This window comes from Kogia breviceps, chromosome 9 (assembly GCF_026419965.1).
Source record: "Kogia breviceps isolate mKogBre1 chromosome 9, mKogBre1 haplotype 1, whole genome shotgun sequence".
Classification (NCBI taxonomy): domain Eukaryota; kingdom Metazoa; phylum Chordata; class Mammalia; order Artiodactyla; family Physeteridae; genus Kogia; species Kogia breviceps.
Window position 1 is genome coordinate 3,576,408 of NC_081318.1, and position 23,378 is coordinate 3,599,785.

Sequence of the window (23,378 nt, forward strand, 5' to 3'; positions counted from 1 at the left end):
TCCTTATCTGTAAACCCAGGCAGCTAATTTTTTCTATGGTCTCTAATCCCCAGATCACAGGATTCTAGGATTCCTGTGTTTCTGATTCTCATCAGAGGCTTGTTATGATGGTTCTGATTGAGAATTCGTGGCCTGTTTTAATTCTTGCTTTTAACACAGACTTGGCCTTAGTTTCTTCCTTTGATTTCCTCCATGTATGGGACAAGAAAATGATCAACTCCCTAAAGCTGAAGATTTATTCCTTCTAAAAATAAGCATGAACATTTATGAAGAAAAGAGTTAATTCTCTTTAAATTGATTTCTGGTACATAACTTCAGTCAATTCTTTAATAAATATCATTAACTGTTACATGAGCTCCAAATCTTAACGCCTCATCTTTGGGGAAACAGGTTTTCCCAGATGATGAAGCAGTGACATTCTTATTGACTCAGTATTTGTTCCTAAAGCATAAACATCACTTAATGTCATTAGAGTGAGTATAGTCAGTGCCTAAATTAATATTCCCTGTGCACATGAAGATGCATTTTAAAAAAAATATGAGATCGAGCAAGCAGTCCTGAAATATTCTCTCAATTACTGCAATTGTTCTGTAAATGTGTAAAAGCCTTAGGAGTTATCTTTGAATTATATACGATATGCAACAATTGTTTACGACACCTGCAGAGGAATTTCCCGTGTACCCAGAGAAATGGTGATTTCATCTTATTAAATTAGTGTGGTTTCAATTTCACATTATCTATCGCTGCTCAGCCTGTAGTATTACAAGTTTATTGCTTCTGCTTGGCTATACGAAAAGTTGAAACCTAAAGTCATTTTCTGCTTTATTTTTAAATTTTATTTATTTCTTTATTTATGGCTGTGTTGGGTCTTCGTTTCTGTGCGAGGGCCTTCTCTAGTTGTGGCAAGCGGGAGTCACCTTTCATCGCGGTGCGCGGGCCTCTCACTATCGCGGCCTCTCTTGTTGCGGAGCACAGGCTCCAGACGCACAGGCTCAGTAATTGTGGCTCACGGGGCCCAGCTGCTCCGTGGCATGTGGGATCTTCCCAGACCAGGGTGCGAACTCGCGTCCCCTGCATTGGCAGGCAGACTCCCAACCACTGCGCCACCAGGGAAGCCCATTTTCTGCTTTATTGACTTGACGGCGGGAAAACTGAAATTATCCTTGTCGTTAAAGAGAGTACTTACAATTTTTTTGCCTTCTATTAACACCGTAGAAGTATTTGTTTCAACATTCTGCAGTATCACACTTCCTTTCTGCTCTCTGTAGATGAATTCTTTATCTACAAAAGAGAAAATAAAACAGAAACATGAAACATCAAGGAACTCACTAGCTTTCGATGGACAGAGGTAAATGAACTGACTAGTTCCAACAAAAGTATATCCTGCATTTCATCAAAGGGTCCTTTAAATATGGTGAAATGGGTCCTTTAAATATGCTCCTCTCCATATAACTGCATGTGAAGCTTCTCTCTGAATCATTTCTCATAGTCTGCACACTGACATATAAAGCACAAGCATATACACACATAAAATCTTTAGAACATGCTAGACTTTTCTTGGGTGGGACACATAGAGTGGACACAACAGAGCAGATTAAGAAACCCGCTACCATAAGGGGCGGAGATAGTTGGTACCAAGGGGACTGATTTCCTATATTGGCAACTTTGGGCTGAAATCTGTATATGTACACATGCACACCATATCCTGCAAAATTATTTTCATTTGGTCCACAGTTTCCTTTGCTATTCCTGGAGGAATTGGCAGTTTCACTGTCATGAATATCTTTGGCTCTATACATTGTATCCTCAGTGACACTGGTCCTTTGTAACTCAACCGAGATTTCAAATATCCCCTTAGAAAATTAATGGAGCAATCTCCCTGAATAGTATGCATGTAGGGGTATATATGTAGGCATGTAGGTGTGTAGGTGTGTGTGTGTGTGTGTGTGTGTGTGTGTGTGTGTGGTGTGTACACATACTACAAATGAAAGGGTAAACTTTCTGAAAGGATTGCAGGTGGAGAGACAGGGCACACAATTGGAAGAAGAAATGATAAACTGGGAGATTGGGATTGACAAATACACACTACTACATATACAATAGATAACTAACAAGGACCTACTGTAGAGCACAGGGAACCCTGCTCAATACTCTGTAACGGTCTATATGGGAAAAAAACCTAAAAAGGAGTGGATATATGTGTATGTATAACTGATTCACTTTGCCGCTGTACACCTGAAACTAACACAACATTGTAAAGCAACTGTACTCCAATAAACATTTTTTAAAAAGAAAATAATAGTATCTTTCTGAGTGAAGGGGTGACACTGAGCCAGTCTGAAGGTAAAGCAATTTCCCACGATAATCAGTTGATGAATGAAAAACACTGTGCAGACTGGATTAATTCCAATGCTATTATCATTTCTATGCTTTTTAAATTCTACTCCACAGAATTACATTCTTTTCTTTCTTATTCCTTTATTCTACTTGCTTTGTCTTTAATCTTCTCTTCCTTTTTCTAGTCTGTTAAGATGGAAGTTTAGATCTTTGGTATGATTTTCCATCCTTTTAATAAGACTATTAAAGCTAAAATTTTTCCTCTATGCATGGTATTAGCTACATCTCACAAATTTTGATATGCTGAATTCAGTATTATTCAGTTCAAATTATTTCTAATTTTTCCTGAAAAGTCTGCTTGGCTCAATGATTATTTAGAAACATGTTTAATTTTCAAATATGTAAAGTTATTCTGGTCCTCTTATTTTTATAGATTTTTAATTTAAATTCACTGGATCAAATAATATTCTGTACATGATTTTAGTCTTTTAAAACTCATTAAGACATTTTTGTGGCCCAAAATATGGTCTATCCTGGTAAATGTACCATATTCATATTTAATGAAATTATTGATATGGCTGAGTTTGGTCTATAATTTTTTTTGTGGGGGTTTGTTTTCTATTTTTCTCCTCTACTTCTTGTTTCCCTCTTTCTTGTTTCCTGACTTTCATTTTATTTTTTGAATATTTTTTACAGTTTTAATTTCCCTATTTTTAGCTGTATTTCTTTGCCTTCTTTTAGTGGTTGTCCTAGGGATTATAACATGTACTCAACTTTTCAGCATCTACAAAGAGTTAATAATGTATCACTTCTCGTGAAATATAGAAATCTGTCCAGTTTTCAGGTCCACATCCAGTCCCATGCTGTGATAACTGTTACGTGTATTACATCAATATACATTATACATTCCACAAGATAATTTATAATTATTGTTTATAACAATATTACTGTTTATAAAGAAATTAAGAAGAAAAAGTAAAAAAGAAAAATTTGTTCTTTGCATTTACCCACTATTTACCATTACTGATGCTTTTTGTTCTTTATCAAAAATATGAGTTTCCATCAGATATCATTTTCCTACTTCATAAAGAACTTTCTTTAGGATTTCTGATTATATGAATCTGCTGGCAACCAATTCTTTTAACTTTGTTTTATCTGAAAGTCTTTTCCTTTAACCTTCATTCTTTTTTTTTTTTTTTTTGTGATACGCGGGCCTCTCACTGTTGTGGCCTCTCCCGTTGCGGAGCACAGGCTCCGGACGCGCAGGCTCAGCGGCCATGGCTCACGGGCCCAGCCGCTCCGCGGCACGTGGGATCCTCCTGGACCGGGGCAGGAACCCATGTCCCCTGCATCGGCAGGCGGATTCTCAACCACTGCGCCACCAGGGAAGCCCTAACCTTCATTCTTAAAGGATATTTCTCTTAATATAGATTTCTAGGTTAATTTTTTTTTTTTTTTTTTCCTTTTAGCATTTTGAAATTCTGTTCCACTGTCTTCTGGTCACCATGGTTTCTAATGAGAAGTCAGCTATTAGTTGAATTATTTCCCTGCATGTCATTTCTGTGCACTTTTGCTGCTATCAAGATTTATTTGTTGTCTTTGGTTTTCAGCAGTTTGACCCCAATGCACTTTAGATGGGGCCTTCTTTGTGTTTGTTTGATTTTTTTTTTTTTTTTTCCTGCGGTACGCGGGCCTCTCACTGTTGTGGCCTCTCCCCTTGCAGAGCACAGGCTCTGGACATGCAGACTCAGTGGCCATGGCTCACGGGCCCAGCTGCTCCGTGGCATGTGGGATCCTCCCGGACCTGGGCACGAACCCACGTCCCCCGCATCGGCAGGCGGACTCTCAACCGCCGCGCCACCAGGGAAGCCCTGTTTAATGTTAAATGAGCGTCTTGTATCTGAAAATTTATGTCTTCATCAAATCTTTAGCCATTAACTTGCCAGATAATTTTTCTACTCCTTTATCTGCCTCCTCTCCTTCTGGCATTCCAATTTCCCATATATTGGGCACCTTGATATTATCTAACAGTCTCTGATGCTCTGTTCATTAAAGAAATTTTTTCTCTCTGTTCACCTTGAATCATTCCTTTTGATCTATCATCAAAGTCACTTTGTCTTTCCTTTGTCATGATTATTTGACTATCAAATCCACACAGTGAATTTTAAAATTTCAGAATCTGCATTCTTCTGTTTAGGAATTTCCATTTGGTTCTTTTTATTGTTTCTATTTTTTTGCTGAGATTTCCCATTTCTCTGCTGAGATTTTCATTTACTGAAAACATGCTCACTTTAACTCGCTGAGGATAATTACAATAGTTCTTTTAAAATCCTTATCTCTCAGTTCCAAAATCGCTTTCATTTCAGGGTCGGACTCAATTACTTTTCTTTTATCTTGGGTGTATTCCATTCTTTTTTGGTTCTTTGTAGTAAGGTAATTTTGCATTATATCCTAGACCTCATGGATTAATTTCTGGAAATTCTGGGTTTTGTTAGCATTCTCCAATGAGTGTTGTTTCCTTTGCTATAGGAGGTAATTTTCTTTGCGAGGCCTGGATGGCCAGCTTTGTCTTTCCAGGCAGCAGCTTCACTCTCCTTTCAGATATTTCATCTTGAGCTGAACTGTTGGGATTCTCTGCGTGCATGTGTGGTCCACGGGTCAGATGGAGATAATACTGTACAATACTGTACCTTTCCTTTCAGTTTTATCAATTCTTGTTCTCTCTTACCTCATTATCCCCCTTTTCTTAATTTTTAAGTTTGACACTTAGCTTATTAATTTCAGCATTTCTTCTTTTCTAATATAGTCACAATGGTGCTATAAGCGTTCTTAATTACTTCTTTGAGTCCATAAGTTTTTAATGGGTAGTGTTTTCACTACTGCTTAGTTCTATGCATTTTTAGTTTCTGTTGTGATTTCTTCTTCAACCTGTGAGTTCTTTAGAATTTCCAATTTGAAAATGTATGCAAAACACTCTTATATACTATCATTTTGTTATTGACTTGTGATTTGCCTACACGTGGTCAGAAAAAATCTAGATTATTAATTATTTGAAGTTTGTTGAGAGTAGTTTATGGCCTGATGCATCGTCCATTTTTGTAAAAGTTTCTTGAGTGAAGGTATATTTTCTCATTGTAAATGCAGAGTTCTATATGTGGTCGTTAAATTAACTATATTACTTGTCTCATCAAATTGACTCTCACTTAGCTAATTTTTTGTGTGCCTGACCTTTCCTTAAGTATTGAAATTTTCTAGTATAATGATGTTTTGAATAATTCTGTCCTGTAGATCCCCCAAATTGTGTTTCATATATTTTGTGACTATTTTATTAGATTAGTGCAAGTGTAGAATTTTCCTATCTTCCTGGAGATCTGCAAGTCTTATTTTTTAACTACATGTTCTCTCCCTAATAATGGTTTTTAAAGGTGACTTCTGGGGCTTCCCTGGTGGCGCAGTGGTTGAGAATCCGCCTGCCGATGCAGGGGACACGGGTTCGTGCCCCGGTCCGGGAAGATCCCACATGCCGCGGAGCGGCTGGGCCCGTGAGCCATGGCCGCTGAGCCTGTGCGTCCGGAACCTGTGCTCCGCAACGGGAGAGGCCACAACAGTGAGGCCCGCATACCACAAAAAAAAAAATAAATAAATAAAGGTGACTTCTCTTTTGTAGAATAGGTAAAATAATAGTATACACCTTCTATTGTTCATGTGGAGAGTCAATGAGATAATACACGTCATACTTATAGTGTGTTTAAAATCATGCTGCGCTCCAGGTAGGCTCTCACTGTTCTGTCAGCTGCCAACATTATCTCAGCAGAGGATTTGGCTCACTTTTGTCTCCTTTTTTTTTCCCTGAAAGAACTGTTTACTTTCCATTAATAAATGTTTTTACTGGAATTTTAAAATTTTATTATTTAAAAAATTTTTAACTTTTATACAATTTTTAAAGGTTACTTTCCATTTACAGTTATTACAAAATACTGGCTCTGTTCCCTATGTTACAGGATAAACCCCTGTAACCTTACACCCAATAGTTTGTACCTCCCACTCCCCACCCAGCCCTATTGCCCCTCCCCTACCTGTGTTTCCTTTTCCCTCTCATCCCCAGTATCCTATCCCCCTCCTGCTCATCCTTCCTCTTGAAGGCTCTCCCACTCTTCACTTCCGGTGGCCCTGCCCCGGGTTGGACGGCTGTCACCTTCACCCGGAACTACTCCAGGGCCTCCCAGTGGGACTCTCTGTCCCTTTCTCTATTGGGACAAGGCCACACTTCTTTTTCAAAACTTTTTTTTCTGGCTCCTTGGCAGAGACTACTTTGGCCGAACTCCTTAGTCTGACATTCGAAGTCCTTCGTCTTCTGGCCTGTCTTCTCTTCCCATCTTAATTTCCACCATCCCCCACTAACGAAGCATCCTAACAAGTCCTGCCTTCCAAGCCTCTCTGATGCCTGTGCTGCTGCCTTGGCTGCAGTGCCCTTCTCCCGCCCCCGCCAGGCACAGTCTTCCTGGGCTGCGTAAAGGTCTCTCCCCCGGGCAGTTTTTCACGCTTGTGCCAGGCAGAATCCATCTCTCTGCTGACCCCCGACGTGTCGTTCACCCTGTTTTATGCTCATCACAGCACGTTGCTTATTTGCTACTACCGCTCTCTCCCTCTAGAGTCATGATTCTCACGGGAAGAGGCCATACCTGTTTGGTTTCCTAACTCCTAGAATAATAACTGATATGAAAGTTGGTCCTAAAAAATATGTGAAGCATTTAACAAATGCATCCTATCACAAGTCTGAGTCACCAAATACCCAGCCTCCTTGTGGAACAACAGGCATAACTCCTTGTAGAAGAGGGAGTGCTTTGGGCCAAAGTAAAAGGAAGGAGAGACGGACATGGTGGTTTTCTCAAATTACACCTCTTGTGTCTCTTTGTGAGATTCTGTTACAGCTACTTTACTCCTGTCACTGCAGGGCAAAACGATGTTACAAAAGGAGTGCATCTGAATGCTGTGAGGATAGGAAGGTAAAACTGAAAAGCCATGCTCAACAGGGAGGTCCTTAGGAAAAGACTTCCCAAAGAAAATCTCGCACAGGACCACCCACTCGCTAGTTATTCTTCGTGTGCCAACTATCCAGTGCTTTGTATTTAAAATACATCATTAATTTAATTGTTCTGTGTACTTTAGCAATTCTTCAAAGCTAAAAAGTTAAAGAAATAGAGTAAGTTGCACTGGTAGCTACCACAATTATTTAAAAACTGGTAAAGCATCAAGAAAATTTCCCTTCTTTCCTATACAAACCATATCATTGGGTAACCAAATTATAGATAAGGGGAAGTTTCATTTTATTTTGTTTCCCCAAATTGTGATACAAAAATATACAGCAATGCAACAAATTATTTTATGTACTCTTCCAAAAATAAGATAAAATTCCAGTCATTTCCTCTGAGTATCATATATTAGCTATCTTTATGTTTTGCTTACTTTTGCTTAACAACAATGTATTATTAGCAACTTTCAAAAGCCTTACCCGTGGTGAAAATTTTTAAAATGTATGGCATTTTATGGTACAATAGATTTCTTAAAAACTGAGATAATTTAGTTGTCATTGCCAAGTATAATTTGTATATGCTGGTTGGTTTTGAGGAGCATATTAATCCTTGATTATACAAATATCACAACGAATCGATGCACAGGGATAGATTTTAATTACTGAAACAAACAGTGCACATAATAAATGGAGTAGATTTGATTTTTCTCATTATTATCTTCTTTTAATTTTAAACAATGCTGATAGAAACGCTGTTCTTTCCATTTATTTTTTTTCAGATATAATTTATTTCTATTTATGTATGTTCTAATAACATATAGCATATATTTCCTAAAAAATATATAAGCATATATTTCCTACAACAGTCAATATCCATATGATGGTCATAAACTATAAATCCCTAACAGCCACACTGTAGTCTAGAAATACCATTTCCCACCAAAGGAAAGCAGGACTCCTTCTGTAAACAGTTGATTCCAGGTCTGGGACAGGAACCATCCTAGAGACCAGCAAAGCTATCAAATTCTCTTACCATGTCAAAATGATTCAGAAACCAACCCGAAAAGGCCACCAGCCAAGGACCAGCCATTTAGAGCTTTAGTAAGAATAACTGGAACGGACTGAAGCTCTTTAACTACGTATAAGTTCATGAATTTAGAATGATACTTCAAAAGGAAACAACGAATTCAGTTGATCATTATTAGAGGATGCTTATAAATCAACATATTATTTAAAAACTGGAAAAGAAAAAGGAAAGCATCAAGAAAATTTCCCTTCTTTCCTATACAAACTGTATCACTGGGTGACCAAATTACAGATAAGGGGAAGTTTCATCTCATGGAAGTATTCCAGTTATCAAATGGAAAAGGTTGAGGGGATTCGCATGTCACCATTTTGCAGCTCCTAATGAGTTAAGGTGCCAGTCCGCCAGGGCTGCTACACCACAAAAGGAGAGCAGTCTGCATGAACTGCCTCCTTAAGGAAGAATGTAGCACTGCTGATGAAGTGCTAGCACAACCAAAGCCAAAACCCTAAAACCCCGTCAGGCTATTAGACCAACTAGAACTTACAAGAAATAGAGGACAGAGGACCGTCCTAACCATGCCGTAATGATACAAGTAGGAGGCTCTGAGAAACTACAGGGAAAATGGCCAGGCTTCTTCAAATAAATAATGACATTTATATGACAACTAGAAATTTAAACACAAGTAAGATAATTAATGCTATGAATAGGATTAATAGGATAATTAACGTTATTAAGAAACTATTGTTTTTCGTTTGGGGGTTATTTTTTCTTTTAGTGTGATATGGTGGTTATGCTTTTCTGTTTAACAAGATAACAAGTCCTTATCTTTTAGAGATGTACATAGTGAAACAAAGAGGATAAAACGATATGGTATCTGGGGTCTGCTTCTAAATAGCATGGGTGGAGGAGAAAAAGGTCAGCATATAGACACAGTAAGATTGGCCAACAGGAAATAATGGTTGAAGTTGGGTTATGGACAAATAGGAGTTTACTTACTATTCTTTCTACTTTTGTTTAAGTTTAAAATTTTCTATAATAAAAAGTTAAAACTGATTTTAAAAAGTTCAAGTAGTTAAAAAAGATCATACAGCTAAAAGGAGAATAAAGCTATGTTGGCTCCTTCTTTCATCTTATCCTTTGTTAGGCTTTTGCAGTAATTTGCACGTATTTGGGTTACAGGCAGGTAGTGGTTGTGTTTTCATCGTATTTCTCCAGTAACCACTAGGTCATAAAATAAAAATTCTGAAATCTCTCCCTCCAAGGTCAGGAGCCAGGGGCAAAAATTTGCAGCAACCAATGACAGTCTTCAATCCAGATGTAGATACATTACTTACAGCTAAGAGTGATTTTTCCTTTGGTTTGCAAATATTAAGCCTTGTATGGAGAGTTATAGGAAAAAACAACTATAATTAGAAAGCTGATGTTAGAATTAACATATTTCAGGAAATATAAGCCAAATGAAAATTTTACGTCGACCATATTTATAATCTAGAACTGTGGTGCCAATACGTAGCCACTAGCCACATGTTCTTACTAATATTAACAATTAATTAAAATTACATAAAATTTAAAATTTAGTTCCTTCTTTGTACAAGGCGCATTTTAAGCACTCAGAGCCACACGTGGCTAGTGGGTAGTGTACTGGACGCAGCAGAGACAGAACATCTCCATCACTGCAGGAAGTTCTGCTGAACAGCAATAGTTTTAAGTTATAATAAGTGACTGCATTTTATTCCCAAAGAATGCCTTAGTTTACACCATAGTCTATCATGGATCTGGAAAACAATCACTCCTCTCAAGCCATGGCTATCAAAGAGAAAATCAAAGGATGTCCTTAAAAGGTGGTCAGCAGACCTTCTGATACCTCTTGCCATTTATGTGTCTCCACTCTTATGGGCAATGAAGGCAACAGCTGTGGGAGAAAAAGATTTTTAAATAAAGTATTTCCAGATTATCCCAAATGTCACAACACCTTAAAAAAGAACATGAAGTTATATAGTAACCAGAGTCCCATTAATCATCATCAGAATCAACGGATTAAAAATAGGAGTCAGGTGTGAGACTTCCCTGGTGGCACACTGGTTAAGAATCCGCCTGCCAATGCAGGCGACATGGGTTCGAGCCCTGGTCCGGGAAGATCCCACATGCCGCGGAGCAACTAAGCCCGTGAGACACAACTACTGAGCCTGCACTCTAGAGCCCAGGAGCCACAACTACTGAGCCCACGTGCCACGACTACTGAAGCCTACACGCCTAGAGCCCGTGCTCCACAAGAGAAGCCACCGCAATGAGAAGACAGCGGACCACAACAAAGAGTAGCCTCCGCTCTCTACAGCTAGAGAAAGCCCATGTGCAGCAAAGAAGACCCAACGCAGCCAAAAACAAAATAAATAAATTTACAAAAAAAAAAAAAAAAAAAAAGGAGTCAAGTGGAAAGAAAATGCCAAAGGTTTTTTTTCTGTTTTTTTAGGTTGTGTTGAAGCTCGTGATTTTTTTTTTTTAAGTACCCACCATGATAACTATGGCCTTTTATTTGAAATTATAAGAACTACACACAACCCCCCAAACACCAGGGAAACAAATAGAGATGGTGAGAAAATGTAAAATAAATGATGTGCATTTTACTAAGAGTGGATAAGTAAATTATTTTCATGAGAATGTGCTTAGAAAAGGTAGGAGTTTCCAAGGAGAGAAATGGTGGGTGTAAGAAGCAAAACTCAGAGAAAAGAGTCTAACCAGTGGACATTTCATTTATTCACAAGAACATTTACAGTGTGAGGGATACTCTGCTAGACACACCATGAATTAGCCATGTTCCCTGACTTAAGGACACTTACAAATAAAATGGTCAGTCAGATGGCAACTATTGATGCTGGCTATCGAAAAGTTGCATGTTAATCACAGCATTGTACCATGAGACATGATTCCAAGCAAATAAATAATTCTACTAATGTTATGAGAAAGTAGGATTTTCTGTATAAGAGAAAATAAATCCACATTTAAAATCATAAATTTCAGGGCTTCCCTGGTGGCGCAGTGGTTGAGAATCTGCCTGCCGATGCAGGGGACACGGGTTCACAGCACTCCTGTGGCACCAGACAACACACACATGCACGCGAGGACCACCTGGGAGGGCCCTCGGAAGTCAAAGTTGGGAAAACGAGAACACGAAAAGAACAACGCCGCAACTGATTAAAACACATCAAATATATAAAACAACTCATGAGTCCACAATGGCGCCCACATAATGGTTCTCACTTTCCACAGCTGAAGGCAACTAGTACAGCAACTCCCTTCTCTGAAAATTGGTAATTAAAAATCCATAATTAAGGATTCATCCTGCTTTTTCAGTAGTATGGGGACACCAAACAGCCTGTTTCTGAGGGAGAGCCCCTCCTTTCAGAAAACTGCCCACTCGTAAATGAAGAAGGAGTGATGAATTTTGAAAAGCACCATTTTGCAGCCCCTGTTGAAATACTCATTTCAGGTGAGGCTCATCGATGGATGCTACCCTCACTTAGAGAAAAGTTGATGGGATATTTTCCTGGTGCCAAAACACTACCCCAGAGAAAGCATGCCAGTGTCAACGGGGAAACACACGTTCCTCATGGAGGAATCTGGTGGCCACCACTTAGAGTCCCTAACAGTGGGACAAGCAGCAGTGGACACAAACGTGAGAGATCGTTCCATGAGGAAAGAACCAGACAAGTCCAGGATGTGGGCAATTCCACTACACACTGGCCTAATACGGGGAAAGAACACACTGTAGAAAAAAGAGGAGCTGCTTTTCATTAACAGAAACATAAGAGACATGATCAAGTGTAATTATGACCCTTAATTTGATCCAAATGGTAGAAAAAAGCCACAGAAGATATTCTGAGAAGGAATGAGGAAAATTGAATATGAACTGGGACTCCTATGATATTAGGAAATTATCCTCATTTTTTTGTTAGATCTGATAATATAGATAAATGGGAGGATATACTTCTGGAGATACATGTGTTAGTATTCAGGGATGAAAGAAAATGATGTTATAATTTAAGTTTAAATATTTTCAGCCAAAAAATTGATAGAGGACACAAACATGATAAAAGTGTTGCTATTAACTGATAGTTATGTGGGTGTTCACAGTACTCTCCTGTATACTTTTCTGTAAGTTAAAAATTTTTCATAAAAAAGGAAGCAGACCATATGACCCAGCAATTCCACCCCTGGGTATATACCCATACCCCAGATGAAAACACTACTTAGAAAAGATACATGCACCTCAATGTTCACAGCAGCATTGTTTACAATTGCCAAGACAAGGAAGCAACCTAAGTGTCCATCAACAGATGAACAAATAAAGAAGATGTGGTATATAGGTACAATAGAATATTACTCAGCCATAAGAAAGAATGAAACATTGCCATTTGCAGCAACATACTTGGACCTAGAGATTATCATACTAAGTGATTATCAGAGAAAGATAAATATCAAATGATATCACTTATATGTGGAATCTAAAAAATAAACTATTGAATGTAATAAAAAAGAAACAGACTCACAGATACAGAGAACAAGTGGGGAGGGGTGAGGGGAGAGGGGCAAGATAGGAGCAGGGGATTAAGAGGTACAAACTACTATGTATAAAATAAATAAGCTACAAGGATATATTGCACAGCATAGGGAGCATAGCCAATATTTTACAATAACTATAAATGGAGTATAACCTGTAAAAATTGTGAATCACTATTTTGTATACCTTTAACTTACATAATATTGTACATCCACTACACTGCAATAAAAAAAAAATCAAAGAAAAAAAAAGCAGAAAATAAAACAACATAGCCCCTGATTTCTAGGAACATACAATTAGTTGGGTGGACATAGGAGCTCTTTTCTACAGACCATGAACTGAGATGCTTTTAGGCAGAAAGTCAGGGGTGAGCAGAGGCTCTGAGTAACAGCCCTGGTGTGTGGGTAAAACAAGTGCAGGAAACACAGGCGCAGAAGTGGCAGGCCAGGCGTGCACATTCCTATGACACTGGTTTTGAAGATGCAGGTGCCTGGGTGAATTTTGGAGCCCTAAACCTAACCCTAACCCATTTGTCCAGAAACTCTGGAGCAGGGCTGCAGTTTAACATGTGTGTTTAGGTCTGAAGTAGCCAAAGGGCTCCAAAAAATTTTTTTTAATCTTGTTTGTACTCTGGGTTTTCTTTTTTTGGTTTACATCACAAACATGTCAGAGGGAGGCAATGTTGGCTCATAAATGTCTTTCAAAACAGCAAGCTTTTCTAATTACACTCCCTAAATGCTAACAGCACTCACTGAATCCACAGCAAGCACATAACCAAGAGAGGACAATGCTGAGATTCTGAGACTCGATCCTGAGACCTGGGGGACTCCCAGCTTTCCCCAACCGTGAAGTGAGATGTAGATGCGAGAACCGCTGGCTGGTTAATTTGCTCCCTCTGGCTCAAGGGCCTCATGCAGCCATCTTGATTCAAACTTGCAGCAGTTTGAATCAAACTTACATCTGTGGCAGGACAGCCTGACATTTTCCTGCAGGATCTTGAGAATAAGAATAAACTGGAAGGACTGCAAGGGATGCTTCCCTTCCCCCTTTCAAGAATGCAACCAGGGTACTGTGTTCTTTACATCTGAGGGTAGCAAGAGGCATCTGCTTTGGAAAATCGAAATTCTTGGAAACAAAGAGCTGGGTTGTCTGGGGCTGGGATGGGTAAGCAGATAGATGGAGGGCAATTGGTGATTAATTTCTGTGGGCTTCAAATTATGATAAAATGACACCACAATACCCACTTTTACAACTTGGGTAATTACATCAAAAAGTACCTTCCGGGCTTCCCTGGTGGCGCAGTGGTTGAGAGTCCGCCTGCCGATGCAGGAGACGCGGGTTCGTGCCCTGGTCCGGGAGGATCCCACATGCCGCGGAGCAACTGAGCCCGTGAGCCATGGCCGCTGAGCCTGCGCGTCCGGAGCCTGCGCTCCGCAACGGGAGAGGCCACAACAGTGAGAGGCCCGCGTACCGCAAAAAAAAAAAAAAAAAAAAAGTACCTTCCAACAAATAATGGTCTCAGCTTGGAAATTACTTGGAAAGTATCTACATTTCAAAGATGACATAAGTGGCTTCAAATTTCACTGAGTTTTCATCACAGGATCTGAGATTGCCCAATTTTGTCTGTGATTAATGGACCTGCCCAAATAGCTCTTAAAATATTTTAAATTTTCATTCTTCTGATGGGGAACAATTTTTATGTGACTCTACAGAGTCATGGTTATACTTTGAAACAACTCATTGTATGGAAACCCCACCCAAAAGCAACAAAGCACTTGTTTCTGTATTTAACATTGTCAAACATATGCTTATGTGGCTAAGGAAAAAAGAAACTGATATTTGTAGAACTAGGATTTGTTTTTTGCAATTTATTTTTTTCACCTGATTCTATCACGAAAGAAAATATATAGGTTGGGAGGCTTTCAAATAAAAAGGTTTAGGTGGGTGAAGAAAAAAGAAAGATCGGGAAAGAAGTCCTTTGCTCATAACGTATTTTTAAGAATATTAATGATTAGTTGTTGTAAAAATCTAAGATTCCTTGAAGGGACTTTAAAGTGATGATCGCATAATTGTTCTACTATTTAATAAATCTGACTTAGAACAAATCAATAACAAATATTATTGAAGGTGTCAAAAAGTTTTAAAAAGACTTTGAAATGGGCAAAAAAGACCATTGGGTAGCTGGTAGATGCTCACCGTCATTGTCTTTGAGCTTTTTTATACTCTGAAAGTTGTAGAAAACTGATAGTAATGCAAAAGATTCTTGCCAGAGAGATGCAGATGAATTTTGTCTGGTGGAGATGCAACTGACCCCTAAAGCCAATTTCCCAGCAAATTCATTTCAGCATTGTTGATTGCCTACGTATGTATTTGTTTTTCTACCCTTCTCTTCAGATCTTACTGGTTCTCTCATTAATTTGTGAGCTAAATAAAATCTTTGGCAGATGTTTATTTTATATTAACAAAATCATAAGCCTCATGATTTTTACCTTTAAAATCTTCTTCAATAAAAGTTCATTATTTGCAAGATATGGACAAAATTTCACAGATGGGCTATGAAAAGAAAATCACTGAACCACTTGAAATGTAATTTTGGGTACAAACTTATTTAGAAATGAACCAACTTACAGATTAAATATAACTATTTTTTAGAATACCAAATTGTATCAAAATCAGATATTCTTCAAAAGTCCTGAACTATTAGTGGATTATGAAATTCACTGGTCAGTGAAAGACGTTGCTTATGTCATTCCAATGCCATAGCTTATTAGTAAATCAGTAATTACTTCTCAAAAAAGAAACATTATTCATGGTTCTGCGGGCTATCATTTTAATCACAATGCTAAGAGCTGAATCAATGTTAAACTGTCTACATACTTTCGTCAACAGGATTTGATGACAATACCTATTTTCCAGTACAAGTATAGAAGACATATTTTTTGAATAATCTAATTGTCAGCTGGCATTATGTCAAGGCAGAAGACTACTGCAGAAAGTAAACTCAGGTTTTATGTCAATACTGTTAACCATAAATGACCATTATGGAGCAAATTAGCAAATAAAAGTAGCTAGAGGTCAAATTGAAATGACCACCTTACTTTATCTAGGCTTTCATGAGAAAAATCACCTACTACAGACAAAGACTAATGAATGGGCTAAAAGACAGAAATTTGAGTGTCTTCCTTCAAAAAAACCCCACAAAACTCTGATGAAAAATGCCAAGAGTAGCAGACAGATTGTTGGGAAAAGCTTGGAATAGGAGTCTGGAAACCTGGCTTCTATTTCAGGCTTTGCCACAGACTAGACATGCCAGAATTATGTTGTGAAACTTGTGAAGCAGTGTCCTTAAAGAGATACAGCATGCTACTCTCCTCTCCTTTTTTCATTCTTGCTAGCAGGAATGCTTTTATGATGGCTGGAGCTAGAGCAGCCATCTTGGACCTTTCAGTGATCTTGGAAATGGAATATAAGAGCAAAACAGACAGAGCATAGATCCTACCTCTTGACCTTGATGTGAGAGAGAAGTAAATTTAACAGACAAATAAATTTCTCTCCCGCTTAAACCAGTATTGTTTTCATTTTTCTGTTGCTCAGTGATGAATCTATTCCAAATAAAGAGATCAGATCTAATTTCTGGGTTTGCAGTCCGGAGACAGGTTCTAGTCCCACGGTAGTGTTCTCCTGCGTCAGGTTACTTTATATCCTAGTCTTTCATTTTCAATACTAAAATGCCTTATTTTTCAGAAAGAGTAATTGCTGATTAATTGAGATCAACCATATGAAGGCATTTTGAAATTAAGAAAAAAAGAAAGAGTAATTTGTATAAATATAAGATGCTATCTCCACCTGCAACACTCATTTGAAAAGGAGAAATGGTTATGTCTTCCTACTAAACATTCACCTATTATTTTATTTGTAAAGAAAAGAAATATTATGAATCACATTCCAGGAGAACTGGGGGTAGAATCTTAAAAAAAAAAAAGATTGCCTCTGCACAGCTCTCCTCCTTCTGACTTAAAAGCAAACAAAATAATTCAAAATGTAAGGCACAGCAGGCTGATATCCTATACAGAATGAAGAAAAGCATTACATGAAGCCATTTTGTCTATTCATTGGGGTGGAAAAGCAGGGAAACAAATGATTAGAGGTTCTCTCACTCTCCCAGGGCAAGTAAGCAGGCACCTTTGAAGGAATCATTCACTCCTTCAGACCTGCTCATTTACAACTGTCAAGCCTCAAAGTGCCTGATCATACGGTGGATACTGGTGGGCTGTTTCCTTCCGGGCGGATCTGGCATGTGTGACAATTATGAGCCGTCAACGGCAGACCTCTCCCCGGGCTCAGTGGCTGCCTGGGTCTGTCAGCTTAGGTAGCCCGTGAAGCCTAATTGGACGCTCTAGGGCCCGTCGTGTCGAGGAGGCACAGCCCCCCGGTCCAGGCCGCTCCTCCAGGTGAGGGGCTTTGGAAGATTACCAAATGACATCGTTATTATAAATCCACCTCTGTCTTCAACGCTGCTCTGACCAGAGAATCTCCCCCCTCTTCTGGCTCTGAACTGCAGAGACTTTGCTGGGATGGTTGGAGAAAATCAAGCCAATGAGAGAGCTGGCAGAACCAGTCCATCTGAAAGCTGGGGACGGCTGGGTTATGACTCTGAGGTTAAGAGGGGAGCACCTGTCACACACTAGTCATTAACATAAGACTGTAATTACAGGCAAGGGAGTCCCTGCGTTGACTGCGGTGAAGTGAGAACCCATCTCTGATGGTGAACTGTTAACCTGAAGTACTAGAAAGTTCCCACCTTTACTAGCAACTAACTGTGCAACCTTAGACAGAATATCTGACTTTTTTGTGCCTCAACATTCCCGTCTGAAAAAAATGGGGATATGGATAACACCTACCTTATATGACATTAGAATAATGTCCACGTTCAACTGTTAAGTACTACTAAGTTCTACTAACACTATTAGCAGCAAACAACCAACATCTGGGTAGTTCCATGAAATTTCATAGGAATGCTTTACATGTGGGACCTGATATAATTGTAACCTGAAGGTCAAGGATTGCTACAGCCCTTCTATTTCACATATTCCCAATATAACTGTGTATTTTCTCATCTATACCAGAACACTTGAAAGTGCAAGGGGAGCAGTGCTTTAATCACATCAGGGCAAGTGACATAACCTGGGTATATGAACACTGGTTTATCCCAACTTCAACAGAGTTCAGGTGTTCATGAATTAATAAGGCTAACATTGGCAGAAACAAATTTTCATATTTACCCAAAGTTTTTAAAATTAACAATCCTGACTTAATTTATTGGATATAAGTTTCACTCTGATGTATCTGAAATAAGAGGATAACTAAACTTGAACTGTCAGGATTGTAAATCTGACAATTATATTCCATGGATGCCATCAATAAAGACTCTAGTTTAAGAAGCAACAAGTCAACTTGCTCAAAAAAACTGACTGCTCTGTAATTTTACAAACTTAGAATAAGGCTCAGCTAATCTTTAGGTTGTAGTATCACTGCCATCAACAAAATCAGAGAATGGTGTTTCAAGTCTCCTGTGGTGAAAGACATTGTTTTTATGAGTGGTGAGTAGCATTCATTTTAAGGGTACACATCTCAGTCAAAGGCAACGTAGCAATCTTTGGTCAGTAATGAGTTCTGTCCTCTTAGCTGCCGGGAACGTTCAGCTCAATTTGTAGCTATGGGTAGAGCAGAAAAAAGTCATCACTGCATCTCATTTATCAGAGCTGCCTTTCTGAAGAGGGCAAGTACGGGGTAAATGATATTGAAGACTATATAACTTGCAGTAGAATATCTGTTTACTTTATTAGAGAATGGATTTTTTTAAGTGCCCAAGTTCTATTGCTTTCCCTTTTTCCTGTGTTCGTTTGCATTTGCTTTTAGCAATGCAGCTGCTGTGATTTACATGTGTACACTATCGTATATTAAACAGGTATGGGGGTTTCCCTGTTGGCATAGTGGTTAAGAATCCACCTGTCAATGCAGGGGACACGGGTTCAAGCCCTGGTCTAGGGAGATCCCACATGCCATGGAGCAACTAAGCCCGTGTGCCACAACTACCGAGCCTGTGTGCCACAACTAGAGCCCATGCTCCGCAACAAGAGAAGCCACTGAAATGAGAAGTCCGAGCGCTGTAATGAAGAGTAGCCCCCGCTCGCCACAACTACAGAAAGCCCGTGTGCAGCAAGGAAGACCCCATGCAGCCAAAAATAAATAAATTAAATAAATTAACAGGTATGGTACAGCAATCAGCTAGGTGCGACTAAAAAAGGCAAAGCTTTCTTCCCCTACTCTCAACACCATGGAATTATAAAGTAAAATTTCCTCCCCTGAACAATACTTTTATACCTTATTTATCCTACAGAATGAAATGATGTCAACTAGATCACCTTTCATGGGAGATGCACACAGACACACACACACCTACCCTACTGCCAAAGTTATCTGATTTCATGAACAACGGACTAGCTTTCCAAACCCTGTCCTGGGTTTACTTGTTCAATTCGATTCACTCACCAAATATTTCTAAGGTACTCAATGTGCTAGACTCTGCGCAAGTGCTAATCTCTTACCGTTTGCTCACTGTTCCCCTAACCACTCCCCCCAGCAGCGTGGATGAACTTGTAATTCCAACTTAGAACATCAAATAATTGTTGACTATGGGTGAGCTTCCTTGCATTAGGCATTGCTAAAAACAGGCAATGCCCTTGGTCCACACTCAACACTTTCTCCACCACCCACTACCCTTGCTTCATGTTTTTCCTTCCACAATGGCGTCATTCTCCTCTGAAGGGAGAGGCCACTTTACGTTATGTTTTAATGTGTTTTCTTATAGTCAACGCATAATGGATATTTCAAAAAAAAACAAAAAAAAACTGTGATAAAGAAAAGACTGGGGCTTCCCTGGTGGCGCAGTGGTTGAGAGCCCGCCTGCCGATGCAGAGGACGTGGGTTCGTGCCCCGGTCCGGGAGGATCCCACGTGCCGCGGAGCGGCTGGGCCCGTGAGCCGTGGCCGCTGGGCCTGCACGTCCGGAGCCTGTGCTCCGCAACGGGAGAGGCCACAACAGTGAGAGGCCCGCGTACCGCAAAAAAAAAAAAAAAAAAGAAAAGACTGAAAGCGCATGAGTGAAACTGGAAAATGAGGTGACACCTTAGTGCTCTGGAACAATCAAAGACATATTGTCATAACAAAAAACCCACCTAAGTGCTAAAATGAACTACACCACAGAGACATCTGAGCCCTGTGTCCTTTTAGAAATGCCACTGATTATTGCTGAAACGGGAGAGTAGATTTTATAAGTTTGACAATTTGATTTCTGCTTAGGTTTCTATTTTATTTTGCATCTACTTAAACCATTGGTAAATAAATATTTCAACTTTATTTTTATTTTTTTGTTTTTTGTTTGTTTGTTTTGTTTTGTGGTATGCGGGCCTCACTGTTGTGGCCTCTCCCGTTGCGGAGCACAGGCTCTGGACGCGCAGGCCTAGCGGCCATGGCTCACGGGCTTAGTTGCTCCGCGGCATGTGGGATCTTCCCGGACTGGGGCACGAACCCGCATTCCCTGCATCGGCAGGCGGATTCTCAACCACTGCGCCACCAGGGAAGCCCTATTTTTATTTTTGAATTTCATGCATGCTATACTTCTTATAACAGTCCTGGTTTTAATCATCACTCCATGTGCTACATCAGAGTATAGGATCTTGTCAAGTGAATAAAAAATTGTTCTTCCCCAAACAGATTTGCCTGGTTGCTTCTCCCTCTTACAGGAATCAGCCATAGTATTCACGACATATGCCCTTAATGACTGTAAGTCACATTTTCTTGAATCGGTTTATGTGGTACATCTTTCCTAGGAGACCATCAAAGCCTTCCCTGGCTCTTTCCTCTAACTCGCTGTTCTCCTTTCGGTACTGTTTTCTCAGTGCCTTCTCAGGCTCATAAACACAGTCTTATCTCAAGTCTTTTCGATTCCAAGCATCTTGGATGCTTTCATGTTTCTGTCTGAACCAACCACCACCGGAGCTTTGGGTAGGTGTTCAAGAAGCACCTTTGGAAAAGTCTTATGAAGTAAAATTAAGTAAAACTGGTATCACAAGAGATTTCAGTGGAATATCACCAGCCCCGAGAAAGAGTCACTATTTCTATAGAAAAGAGAGAAAGGAAAATGGAAAAGCTGGTAGCTTTAATGTGTATCATGGACCAACTTTGGTAAAATTCCCTGAACACCAATGACGGTGTGGGGAAATTTGCATTGCTGAATTTTAGAGCCGGAAGAAGTGCTGGTGCCATCTTCGCATGTTCAGCTTACCTATTTAACTAATAAACTCAGACTCAGAAAGAATAAAGGCCTATGCATGGCAGAGGAATAGGGCCTGGTCCTCCAGCTACCGCTTCACCTTGTCTCTTGGTGTCCCGGTGTGGTCTGATGGCTGTGGAATTTGACTAAGAAGGACCAGACAGAATTATCCAGTGGGGAAACGGAACACAAATCTTCAATCATACGGGATTCCAGGGGATAGTAATTAACCTCTTAAAGTGACACACACGATTTCCTAAAGGTAAATTTTACGTCAAACCAGACTAAAAAGACTTTCCAAATCAGATAATCTCTCCAGCCATTTTTGCATAATGTAGTAACAGAGTAACAAACAGAAACAATTCTGTTTTAATCGAAGAAAGATAATTGTGTGTGATTTGTTGTTTTGCACATCAAGATATTTTTTCTTTAGGTTTAATTTCCTGGGTGGTGTTGTCAAAACGGCATTAAAATAGCACTGTCTCCTTTGGTCATCCACTATTTTGAGTGATTTCTGGAAACATTAAGAATTCCTGAGACACACGTGGCAATACCTTAAAACACTAAACACAGAATTACCACTCTTTCTGGCAATTCCACTTCTGGACACACAAAAGAAGTGAAAGAAGGGACTCAAACACATCTGTACACTCATGTTCACAGCAGCACGGCCAATACACTCACAGTAGCCAAAAGGTAGAAGCAACCCAAGTGTCTGTGGACAGATGAGTGGATAAACAGAATCGGAGACACACACACACACACACACACACACACACACACTGGAATATTATTCAGCCTTACAAAGGAAGGAAATTCGACACATGCGACCACATGGATGAAACTTGAGGACATCATGCTAAGTAAAATAAGTCAGATACAAAAGGAAAAATATAGTATGGTTCCACTTATATGTGGTACCTAGAGGGATCAAATTCATTGAGACAGAAAGTACGACGGTGGGCGGCAGGGGCCGAGGGGAAGGAGGGATGGGGGGTTAGGGATGAAGGAATTCAGCTCAGTCCGGGGCGATGAAAAAGTCCTAGAGATGGATGGTGGTGATGGTTGCACGACATTGTGAACGTACTGAATGCCTCTCAACTGTACACTTAAAAATAGTTAAAATGGTACATTTTATATTATATGTATTTTCCAACGATTGAAGAAAAAGAATCCCTGGGACAGAAAAATGGGTTTGATGTAGAGTATACCCAAAAGAAAGGGGTTGAAAAAGTACATAGCTGTATATTGAATCTCCTCTTACTTTCATTCAGTCCCAAGTTTATGGCTTTGGAAATCATGGGTTCTGACAAAACATGCAGTATGAAATTACTTATGCTAACTTCAGAAAGATCAGTGGGCCAGGCAAGTATTTATTTGGCCCATACACCACCTCTCTCCAGTCTGCTACTCTGAATCACTGCTGGATCAGTCACTTGTTCTTGGATGCCCCGAGCACAGATAGAAAGGAAACTGTCCAGGACCGACCAAGATGGCGGAGTAAGAGAATGTGGAGCTCACCTCCTAGCATGAACGCATCAAAAACGCATCTACAGGTGGAACAATTCTCACGGAAAAGCACCTGGAAACTGGCAGGAGAACTCTTTACAACCAAGGCTATAAGGAAGATCCACACGTAATCAGGTAGGAAGGGAAGAGAAGATTTCAGGCTGGGACCTGTGACCCCAGGAGGGGAGTCAGAGGAAAAGAGAACTTATATGGGTGGAGCTCTGTCCTGGGGAGTGAGCGGTTCCAGCCACAGGTTGGGCACCCCAATCCTGGATCCTCGGCGGGGGGGACAAGCCCCCTTGGCTGGCTGGAGGACCACTGGGAGTAAGAGGAGAGCAGTGGGAAAGGCTGGACTCTGCTCGTGAAGAGCATGCACGTGCTGACTTACCCGGGGGTGAAGCGCGCAGAGAGGGCTGCTTTAGGGGCTGCTGGGTTTCCTGCACCCAGCCGGCTATGCACCCAGCCCGAGCCAAGCAAATGCTGCAGCCCGGCTCACTCCACCTCACAGCGTGGCGCTGGGCTGGGGGCCACCACCAGGGGGAGGCTCCACGGTGGGGTGCTGAGTTAACTCTGGGCATCAA

The 23,378-nt window shown here is 40.0% G+C and overlaps 1 protein-coding gene across 4 annotated transcripts in view; it reads right to left on the minus strand.

Moving 5' to 3' along the window:
- DPP6 (dipeptidyl peptidase like 6) overlaps window positions 1–23,378 on the minus strand; it is a 922,327-nt gene that overhangs the window by 310,554 nt on the left and 588,395 nt on the right. For all 4 annotated transcript variants that reach the window (XM_067041762.1, XM_059073588.2, XM_067041763.1 and 1 more), the window contains exon 4: window positions 1,187–1,281. In XM_067041762.1, the coding sequence (XP_066897863.1) occupies window positions 1,187–1,281 (95 nt within the window). The remainder of the gene's footprint in view (window positions 1–1,186; window positions 1,282–23,378) is intronic.